The sequence below is a fragment of the Saccostrea echinata genome, unplaced genomic scaffold (genome assembly GCF_033153115.1).
Source record: "Saccostrea echinata isolate AGI-Se365-2 ecotype Australia unplaced genomic scaffold, CSIRO_AGI_Sech_v1 ptg000062l, whole genome shotgun sequence".
NCBI lineage: Eukaryota > Metazoa > Mollusca > Bivalvia > Ostreida > Ostreidae > Saccostrea > Saccostrea echinata.
The window spans coordinates 295210-307111 of record NW_026889811.1 but is presented as its reverse complement, the minus strand read 5'-3'; the positions used below and the strand labels follow the sequence as shown (position 1 = coordinate 307111).

Below are 11902 nucleotides of genomic sequence, written 5' to 3'. Positions count from 1 at the left end.
ACCAATATAAGTTCAATAACCCTATAATACTATCTATGTATTCAATCAATTAGATCAATATATTATCTGTGTATTTAATCAATGAGATCAATATAGTGTCTGTATAATAAAATAAACTTTACGAGTATAAAGATATAACCAGATACGAAAGAGCATATGGTTTTGCTTAATATACCCAAATATATATAAACCAATTTTAATCCCCCAGAATTCTAAAATTTATCGGAGATAATGATTCCACTGCATGCATAACAGATTGATTAATAAGACAGTTTATTAATTAATGTACCAAGTACGTATGAAATATCATACAAATCAGTATTTTAAATAATAATTCGCCCTAATTCAAATTAGTACCTTTTGCAAATTTGAGTATTGACACAAAATATGCAAAATAGAAAAAAATTAAGTCTCTTTAAAATGAACATCCGGTAATGATTAGGACGGCCTTCTGACCGTCTTTTTTGACGTGTTCTTATTTCTTTTCCTCCGGTTTATTTTCAATGCTGACAGGCGTTTCCTGTGATTCGCTAGAAGTGATGTGTTTAATGGAATTACTTGGCTTGAATCCTATGCTTCTAAGAAAGTTGCCTTGGTTTGAATGTACCTGAGTGTATTTATCCTTGTCATATATTTTGTCATTTTTCAAAATATCACCATTGACTTTGTGATTTGTCAACCTTTCATCTGATTTTATATTCCCTAATCCCTCTTTATTCCCTGGTCTGTCGATTACGTTTAAGTTTTCGAATGGTAACGGTCCCCTAGTCTCAAAGTACCCTTCTCCGCCTTCCTCGGTGTCGTCTGCAACTATAAGACAGAAAAATGGTCAATAAAGAAAATGACTCACGATTAATTAATTGTCATTTTCAATTATTTACTTGTTTTTTTTCAATCAATTCCATAATTTACAACAAAATAACTTTGTTTAAAAATTTTAAAATTGTAAATTTTGGACTTGCAACGTGTCATGCAACGGCTATGCTGACAAATTGAATAACGTTCTTAAGCACATTATGAAATCTTTTCTGCATAGCATATTTATATGCCGTAAACACTAAGGCATGAACGTTAACAGATACTACATGTATTACACAGAATTTACAAACAACTTTTTCCCCTCAAATTATTTCTGATTTTTTTTTTATTTTGGTTACTCAATGTACATAAAGAAAAAGGCTTTTGGATTGAAATCTAGTTAAAAAAAAATAAACATCAGATATAATCACACATTGAACATACCACATGCTGAAGAGAGATTTCCTGTACATTTTGTGGATGTTTTTTCCTCCAAAGTCACACCAAACGATTGTCTGTTTTCGAATGCACGACTGCCTTGAAAACTTCCGCTGTACGAGTCTCGACTTCGACTAGGGGTGGTCCTCATGACCCGTTCCTTGTTGTTCTTCTCAGGGCGAAAAATCACAATATATATCTTAGTTATAAAGAGACATAGTAAGCAAGCTGTACCGTGAATGATCAACGATATGGAAAGGGACATAACTTTGACAAGTTTATTTTCAGAAAAGGCATATAGAGGAATAAATGCAATCCAGAGTAAAAAAGAAGTGAAAGAGCAATACATTATCTCATGGGAATCGTTCATACCATCCGGAAGCTTTCTTGTTTTAATTGCAAATACCAAACAAGCAATCATTAACAAGAATGAGAAGGATAGGTTAACGAAATAGCTGAAATTATTTAGATCTGCACATGACAGATTACCAAGCGCTTCCTCACGTGTAACGGAGAAGTTGACTTCTGGTGACGGAGGATCCCGTATACTCCAGAAAACTAACGCAAGGAGATGTACAGCTGAGAGCGTCAGTGATATAACGAGGGCTGTCTTCATAGTACATATATTTCTGTTGAATACTCTTTGCCCCTGAATTGGTTTGTTCCTCATAGATGATTGTATATCAAAGGCTCGATTGTAGACCATCAGTTTCGAGAAAATTGACGAGTACGCCATTGTGTAACTAAGACCTAGAAACACTCTGAAGAAACCACACGAAGCTAAAGAGGGTTCAGTTACAAGAATGAATGGAGAGATGTAAGAGAAAAGGATTCCAATCAGGAGGACTATACTTGTCTCAAAACCAGTGGCCTTCACTATGGGTGTAGTTCGTTTGACGATAAAAACAACAGACACAACAAAACAAATAATGATTCCTAGAGTGGATAAAACAGAGATCACTATAATGAACGGATTATCGTAGTGAAAATAATCAACAGGAATAGCCACACAAACGTTCTGTGAAGGGCTGGATGTCCAACCAGAGTTGATATCACACGTCTGACAGTTGAAAGGATCAGAAGTATTTACAATTTCTGTGTAGTCACAATCCTTGCACTCCCAACAACAAACCTCGCTTCTACTCCGAAACTGACCATTCGTACAAGGCAGCGAACACACGGAAGCGGTGTATTCAGATCTGTTTATTGTTTTCCATATCAATCCCTGTCCTAAATCTGAAAAGAAGTATAATATAAAATAAATGGTCTTTTAAGGATTATTTCCCTTTGTACACAGAGTGTTAAATAATGTAGATCATCTTTACATTTGTACAGGTGTACAGATTTTGGCGTAAATAGATGAAAAACATGCAATGTTGAGTAATTCATACAATTTCCCATTTCTATCCATTTATAGTCATTTTGCTGCCTCTGGTATTGTAACACACTATATCGGATTAGACCGTCCCGGCCATTTACAAAGTGGAAAGTCGTGTTGAATGGGTCTGATGTTTAAACACAAACAAAAGCAGAAAAATGTAAGTTTATATGTTTATAAGAAAGAAGTGTTTCAACCTTTTTCAGCAATGTTTTACAAAGAAAAAATGCATCTTAAATGTTCTTTGCTTTGTTTTAACACTAAGAATAAATCAATAATTTTTAACGATTAAAATCGATACGCTATACTTGACTGTTCACTTTCTTTAGACTAACAAAGAATTGATGCTGAGCATACGTTAAATAAAATACCAGAGATAGAGGTGTTCTTTTATGATGATAGTTTGTCCCCTTAATTTTATTGAATTAAAAATAAAAAAAATATGGTCTGATTCCTTTTGCAAACCTTAACCAACACGTACTGAACACAATAGCAAGTACTTCAATGTTTCTTACTTGAAACGTTGGACAAATATTGGTGGAGCAATGTTCCTGATAGGCTAGTTTTCATGTTCATACAAACATCTTTATTTCCTCTACAAAGTAAAGCATGAATAGCCTCCAAAGCACTGCCAAAAGCGTATACAGCATTTCGGACATTGTAGACTGTTAAAAGTTCTCTGAAATCTAGCCAGAAATAATTTTACAATAGTGGGGGAATTATGCCAGATTGTTGCATTTGTAAGTGTTTGATATTTTTCGTACGTCTTCACAAATTTAATGCTTTATTCAAAACAAATAAATACTTTTAATTCATTGTAATTTTTATCCTTGCATGATTCAAATTTCATCATAAATTTCTTTTATGATTGTGATGTTTTTAATATCACAGAACATCATCAATGTTTGTATTCTAGGTCAGTTTATTTCCGATTTCTGTGTTTTTGTTTATCGGTAATGATTTGCTTTTCATGTATCAATCTCTAACTTCATTGTCATTAAGGTAGTCTGATCCACAGGTTCTGAGAATAAGCAATTGAAAATGCTCACAAAATGACTCTGAATTCAACGGGTAATGAATATTTACCCAGTTGATAGTTCTTCAAAGCTCATCGTTATTGTTAATTAAATTACGTAGAGAAAATTATCAAATCTCTATTTATTTTGGGGGAACATAAATGAAAGCACCAGTTATGCATTTCTAATTAAAAATTGATCAATAAGTTTTTTTGGTTTTTATCTTTTTTTTTGGGGGGGGGGGGGAGAGAGAGAGAGAGAGATATAGGTATTCAGAAATTTGGAAAAAAATGCAAGTTTTTAATACGAATAATTTTTTAAGTACTTCTTTTAACTTCAATTGTATAATCTTTAAATCATATTGAGATGCCTGAAATGAAAATTCTTGCAAGAAAATATTTCAATTTCAAGCTTGCTTTTTTTTTTTTTTTTTTTTTTTTTTTTTTTTTTTTTTTAGAATTTTTTCAATTAAATGAAAATATTAAGAATTATATTTCCTGGCTTAGAAGAGGATTATTTTAGCTAACTTTGTTGTCTTATCAATATATGATTGTTTGTTTGGTGTTCTTATTTTTTTTGTCTTTGTATTGACTTCTGATTTTGTTATCATTTTCATATCCTGCCTTTTATCTGGTCATTGTTTAAAACATATGATTATGTAATTATTGTATTCATCTCTGATTTTGCAAGCACTTCATTTGCCTATTGACCAGTTCTTATATCATTGATTATTATCATTGTACCAAATTCTATTTGTATCTTTGACTTTGTTCTCTTCGCATTACCTTTGATTTGGATTCCAGAACAACTATTGTTCTTGTCAGTTAAAGAACAGTTGTAATGCTGTCTCAAGTATTCACCAAACCAGGGATTCGGATTCCTACTTATATTAATTCTAAAAGCATAAGAAAAAGTAATCACACTGTAAAACCAAATCTTACAATTTTTATCAATACTCAATACTTAATAAAACGTAATATCCATTTGGGTTTTCAGCCGTATTTTGTCTGATTACTGCTCACAAGAGAGACTTACCTTCATAATCTAAAGATTATAGGGTTAATTATGAAATTTTACCCATGGTTTTAAAAAACAGTTCTGACGTTGTTAGATTTTTTTTTTACATAAAAATAAGATAAAACTATACGAAATAATTCAGCGAATATAAACCGCGAACACTTTCCTTATTGGTTGTCGGTGAAATAAACTTAAAAAGCATATCATGATCGCAATCCATGCAAATATTGATTGTTTTTACTCTTTGAAGTACTCAGCAAATCCCGGATAGCGTCCGGTTTCAGGACTAATTCCTATGGCTCCTTCAATAGTTTTTTGTCGTCCAATAGGTGGCTCTTTCCCTATCCAAGCGTCACCTCCGATCCAAACGACGTCATTGCTGCTATAAGATTTATCTACTATCTCCATAATTCTATGCGCCAGAGCATATTGAGTGAATAAAATGGCAACGACTTTCCCTAAAAAATTATTTTAATATTTTAATTATTCTTTGCAACGCAGAATGTTTGTTATGGGTAGTAAAATGTAGCATTTTTATTCCAGTAAAATATGCTGAAAAGTGGATTTCAAGTAAAAGGCAGCTTGGTTATCACCATCTACAAATAAAACGTTGTCAATCTGCTGAGTTACAATATCGTATCATAACAAGACAATTTGGTGTGAGGGATGTATAAAAAGTTTTAAGTAGCGAGTGTCAGACAAATTAAAATCCTAATGAGTACCCAAGATCATTTTTGCTGCCCAGCCCTGCCATTGCACTGCATTATAATATTAATTACCTACATATTTTACCATTAAAGGAACTTGAACAATTATTTTGATCGAACTGTTTGTCTTCAAAAGTGAAAGCGTCTGTACTTAATATTCTATAACTCATGGAACAAAAAAAAACAAAACATTCATACCGAGGTGAATAAATGTCATCTTAAAATGAAATTTGAAGAAGACAAAAAATGATCATGCTCAAAATTCCATTTTAACAATACAAATTGTTAGCAAAGCTAACGAAGACCTCTGGAAACAGTTTAAATGTTATTTCATACAATATAACTAAGAATGGGGTCGGTCTTATCTTTCACTATAAACATGATTGTTGTAAAGTATTTTGCGTACAGACTATTAGTCCTGAACATTTTCTTTGTGTTGAGATCAAAACCTCTTAACTACACGTCAACCGGTCACGGTAGCCTAGTGGTAAGGCACTTGCTTCGTGATCGGGAGGCCCAGGTCCGAGCTGAGTCTCCTTCGCCGTGCCGCGTCAAAACTAGAACATAAACATTAATTGTGACTGTTCTTCACCAAGTGCCCGACATTAAACGTGAGTCACTGATCTTTTGGATGCAACTTAAAAAACCGAAGTCCCGTGTCTCGGTAGGCGTTGACACAATAAAAATCCCTTACTGCTCAATGGCTCTGAGAGCTATGTATAGGTCTAAATTTGAAACCCTTCTCGGGCATACGGTGACGTCTCTATGTGAATGAAAAATTCTCGAATGGGACTAAACAACATACAATCAATCAGTACATTTTTTACACGTATTTGTCTTTCAGAGTGATGCATCATTAAAAAATAATTTCAAGGAAATCAAGTATCTGGTTTAAGGTCAAGATCTAGTAGAGGTGCTTACAGATTTCTCAAATTTGAGAAACGATTTTTTAAAATTAAGTTTTACAACTACAGCTCGGTTAAATAAGGTGTATCAGGACATAATTTTAAAGAAGAGTCAACAAAAAAGATTTTAATCTGCCATTTGCAATGAAAAATGAAGAAGATCAGGTGTAAATATGAAAGTTTTTCCATCTCAGACATCAATAATGCATCAATATTACCTACAATTGGACTTTTGAGTATGTTTACTGGGTTTTGTTTTTTTTTTTTTATCTTGAATTCACTTTTCATTAAAATATTGCTATTCTCTGATTATTTACAGTTTTTATCCTAAACAGTAGCCAGATATTCAAATTGTATCGATAGGTAATGAAATATTTAAACAGTTTAAGTTCTTTGAATACTTTTTTTTTGAAAATCTTAGGGTACAATGGAATAACCCTGTAGAGAAAAAGCTATAAAATAATAAAATCATTGTAATTAGAAATATGTCTTTAAAAAAAAGCTTAAAAAGTTGGTAGTCTCTGAATGTTATTCTCGTTAATAATTCAGAATCTGTGGACTTACCGTCTGTGTTTCGCTTTTTCATTAAATTATCAGCTATCCTTTCCAGTTCGTCTTCTTTGGCTGATTCCCTTACTTTCTTATCGAATCCAAAACATATCCCTGCATCCTCAGCGGCAGTTTTGATCTCAGTGTACCCGTCAATACCATAGTTACTGTCTTCATAGAGGATACTGGCATATTGCCAATCTAGAGAACTACAATTTTAAAAGTCTCTACTATTTCATCCTTACTGTTAAATGTTTCAGCTATCCTATAGCATAATGATAATTTATGTGGGCCTTTTCATGTTTTCAGAAGACAAAATTAGACTTTCCATCTTTTTGATGCTCCTTATTACCAAGGAAGCTCTAAAATTGTAGAGCTACAAAAGTATATTGTGATTATTACTTATCATTGCAAATGTTTCATCTTTCTCTCTGAGTGGATATTAAGAGGAGGAAGTTGGCGGTGTTACATATATCTATTCCAGAAAGTTTGATTGAAGAAACAGTCAGTTTCCTACTTGAAAGCAGGATAAGATAACTTAGCTGGTCGGTTTTTTTTTTTTAAAAGATGATATTGAAGGACAAGTGCATTAACAATTTGTAATTATGTTTCTTGTTCCAGTTTTGCTCTTGTTTACATATGTAAATACATACAATTAATTAATGAGCTGATTAATTATTTCTTCTCAAGGGGACTTATTTCAAACTTAGTGACATTTGCCATCTTTTTCTTTAAGTTTGTTGTGAAAATTCAAAAATTACCTTTATTTAAAGGAATAAAGTTCCAAGATAACTAGAAATATGTAGTACTAACAACTAAAAGGTATTCTCTAGTAAAATTAACCATTGATAACAAGTAAACACAGTGGGCAAAGGCATTCTTTGAATTTTCAATTTATTTTGTCGAGATAAAAACCTTGATAGAGATTTCATTATGATACAGTATTACATGTCATCACATACCGCATTATGCTGACTAATGCTTTGGCCTGGTAGGTATCAGAGGGGACCGTCCTCTTAAAGTATTTGTATTTAACATTGTCGCTCAGTTCCGGGGTTGTGGCAAAGTAGCTTATCTGTTTAAAAGAGGGAATATTGTACAACCAGACATAAATAATTATTGTCAATAAATTGTATTTCAATACAAAGCATTATACAATAACAAGAATTGAAAACTGGGTATATACCAATCATTTATTAACCTTACGAAATATGTGAAGATAACGAACAGTGATCTATCTAAAAATCGAAGGGGTTTGTCATCATAATTGTATAAGGGAATAAAACTTCAGATATCAGTTTTATTGTGTCACAATAAACACAATAAATAATTTGCGCATCACGATGTTATCCCCGTCTGTCAAACATCTGTTCTCCTTCTACAAGCTAATAACTAAAAACCATTGTACCTATGATTCGTCACGTTGTGCAGATTCACAATGATTTGATTTGAAGCTTGTAATTTGGCCCTAGAGGCCTAAAAGATGTGATCTGAGAATTAGAATTGTCATTCAAAATTCTTCATTTTAAGTGGTTGCAATATAATTCATTTTGCGTTTGATTGGTCATAACCTTAATCTCAACTATCTTCTTTGGTATATATTTCGTAGATATATGCTAATAAGCATGTCTTGAATGCTGTTTGTGACCATTATATACTGGATAAATGATCAATTTAAAGCTGTCGATGTTGTTCCAGCAGACCAGGGGCCTGTTTTACAAAAGAACTTACGACTAAGACTAAAAACTTTAAATAATTGAAAAATCTTACAAAACTTATGGTTCTGTTAAAAATTGTTTGCATAAAAATATCTTTCTAAATTCCTTTCAAAAAGATGAAAACCATTTTCAAAGTAATGCAAAAAGGAAAGTTATTTGCATAATAACATGTTGATCTTAGTCGTAAGTTCTTTTGTAAAACAGGACCCTGTCCCCTTGTGGATTTGTCTTATAATGACATCCTGTGCGTCATAATCATATTTCATCTTCCATTGATGGTGTCAATAAGGACAGATAATACTGCGATACGGATACTGTATTAACTGGAATATCTTAATTTCGGAAGTCACTATAAGTCAGTCACGACGCTTCTGTTTTATGTGACCATTTTCCTAAAGTTTGTAAAAAAAAATTCATTGTTTTTCAAATGTTTACTATTCCAACGATTATCAATTGCAAGCTTGAAAAGATGTTGCCGACGGAGACCCAATCTTATTAAGGATGCTGCATGTTCCCTTATATTGCAAGGCTGATTGATTGGGTTAAAGTTTCCCAACGCATTCTAAGGGATTTATTATTTATGCAATAAAAAGTCTTTCATATTCTAAATTTAAATCTGGTCTACATATGGAATCTTTCATTGAACACACGAGTTTGAAAAACGATTTTTAGGGCCTAGACTCAAGAACTGCAGATATTTCAACTGCCACTCCTGATAGGATCTTATGGTTACCACTACATGTTTATTAAATGAAACATTTCCTAGCTTTCCGTCGCTCTGTATTTACTTGATAGAATATTAATGAAAAGATACTATGTGTATTGATTTAAAAATCATTCTTTTCGCTTAGAATTCATTTAAGAATGTAAGCATAATTTATACCTGTGGCACTTTAAACAAAGTGAGTAGATTTGCTACGTCTACTGTTTCCATGCTTCTGAGTGGCCCAATTACACCAACGACGTTGTTAGTTTCGGACAAAGAAGTGCAGTTCTGAGGCCTATTTGATTGTGAGTTATATCGCTTTTGTGCGAACTCAAGCGCATGTTGTAGTGATATGCCTGTATCAAAGCAAGAATCCCTAGCCAGTAATCCTAGAGAAAAACCTTTTTCTCTCAGATGATCATTCACTTCCGTCAGAGCAAAGATTGTCGCCTCCAGAATCTGAATCCCGTCTTGTCCGTTCACCTGCGGAGTGCAGATTCCGTCTTTGGAGTCGTGTATTGGAAAGAGTGCTCCTAAAACAAAGTCTCCTGGGATATATACCTCTTTGACAGACTTTAGAGCAAAGCAGCGTCTCGCAAAACAAGCAAACGTGATAAGATATACAATTTTTTTCTCCATATTAAAATGGGACTATATTGTTAGTAGCATATTGTGCATTTGATATATAAATTTGTTTTTTCTTTCTGTTTAAAAAGCAATGATTGGAGGATTTATATCTTGTTGGAAGGAAGGAAACAAAAACTTACGGCATCTTAAAGTGGATACAAAAAACGTAGCATTCTAAATTATCAGATTTGTGCAAACTTAAGCCATTCCTTCCGAACTATAACAAGGGAAGCATAAGATTAATCTGATTTTACTGTAATTCAAATTTTAATTGGATTCAACTTCAAATAAGTTGACATTCTCACATATGAAATATGGAGATAACGAAAACTATTCAAGATCAAAGTTCATTAAAACAATACAAATCGGGAGCAGGGCAAACACGGACCTCTAAAACATCAGAGATTTGACCAGGTCCCATTCAGGTGTGAGCATCCCTTGCCGAACGGTCACACCCGCCGTTAACTTACCTCGTTTTAGAAAGTGTTCATACGTAGAACATGCTCTTGTGTATCGAATCAACTGAGAGATATACACCACATATGCAGGTGATAAGGGTATACTGCTGCATAAGTAAGGGAAGTTGAAGAATGAAAAGTTAAAGTCATAACGTTTATCATGAAGCTTTCTTGTTAGATAACCATTAAAGTTTTTTTTTTTTTGTAGTAAAATATCCTGATATGAAGCAATTAACTAGCGGATTTAGCTGGGGCGTCCCCCCCTAAAATTTAGGTTTAGATGGGGCGTGCCCCCCCTCCCCCCCCCCCCCCCCAAATCTAGGTTAGGTTAGATAAGATTTTATTTGTATTAAACAGCATCAAAGTGCTTTGAAAGTTACTTTACGAAGTACGATTTTTGGAAATCAGTTTTTCGATTCAGCGTCACGTGGATTGTACCTGGTTTCAAGCTATCAAAATCACGGGGAAATAGTTTCCGTCTTTTTTAACAATACAGATTATCTCTCGGCTCTACTTGATTTCAAATGAAGGACACATTTTTCTTATTATGATTTCACTTTACTTGTCTCACAACTTGAAAGGGGAAGAAAAATAGTTTTGTTATCAAAAATAAAAATGGCGATCATTGATAGACAAAAATTCAATATGCTTAATCTTTCGAGGCAATTTAAAATAAATCTAAGGCATGTGAATTGACAACATTGGCATTTAAATGTCTTAATGAAGTTTTAGAATAAATTTCTCCGATAGAGCTAAAGTCTTGAAGCTAGTTTTGAAGAGGTATCTAAAAATAGTCCACTGTGAAATCATCTTTAACCGTGGTAGTCAATGTTCGTGGACAAACGAAATTTGAGTGATTCGTTGGGAAATAATGTCATAGATAACTCCTGTATTCAAAATACATAAGAGACCGTTACATTGACAAATTGTTCGTAAGGATGTTATTGTTTGCGTTAGTGTGACCCACGAAATTCATGAATATTGGGTTCCAACGATCAACGATGATTCCACAGTAGTTAGTTTTGTATATTAATAAGATATAATAACTAAGATGAATATTAAATATTAAATCTCTGAGAAAAATGAAACACGTCATAGGAAAACCTTCTATTTATCGAGGTTTTACTCTTTTTATGAAATTTAAAGATACTTAGAATAATTTGTATGACTTTTTTGTTTATTCATTCATTTATTTATTTTGTTTTATTTTTCTAACAGATTTTCATCAGTTGCACAGCGAAGTCTATATAAATATATATATTTATGGCTAAAATTTCACTCAAATTTCATCCTGATCACTGTTCGATAAAATCTTTATATTATCAATTTCCGAATAAAGTGATTCTTTCAAAAATGAATGGAGTGGTATCCAGGCCAAAAGTGTTCAGACATGATGAAGTCGGGTTGCAAAACCAAGAAATTAATATAAGTGGAGAGGCTCAATGACGAGCAACAAGCTAGACAGCCAAACACATCTAATAAGAAAAAATGCATACAAGCTAGACAGCCAAACACATCTAATAAGAAACAATGAATACAAGCTAGGCAGCTAAACACATCTAATAAGAAATAATGCATAACTTAA

At 33.0% G+C, this 11902-nt stretch overlaps 1 protein-coding gene across 1 annotated transcript; it reads right to left on the bottom strand.

Annotated features, from left to right (window-relative positions):
- Nucleotides 1-344: 344 nt before the first annotated feature.
- LOC133175265 (metabotropic glutamate receptor 8-like) lies at nt 345-9871 on the bottom strand. The gene is made up of 9 exons (XM_061310366.1): nt 9410-9871; nt 7771-7883; nt 6824-7017; nt 4889-5105; nt 4416-4525; nt 3130-3300; nt 2628-2741; nt 1243-2472; nt 345-810 (listed from the first exon to the last, which is right to left on the bottom strand). Exons 1-9 carry the CDS (start codon nt 9869-9871, stop codon nt 476-478), a joined length of 2946 nt encoding a protein of 981 aa, XP_061166350.1. The 3' UTR covers nt 345-475.
- Nucleotides 9872-11902: the final 2031 nt, after the last annotated feature.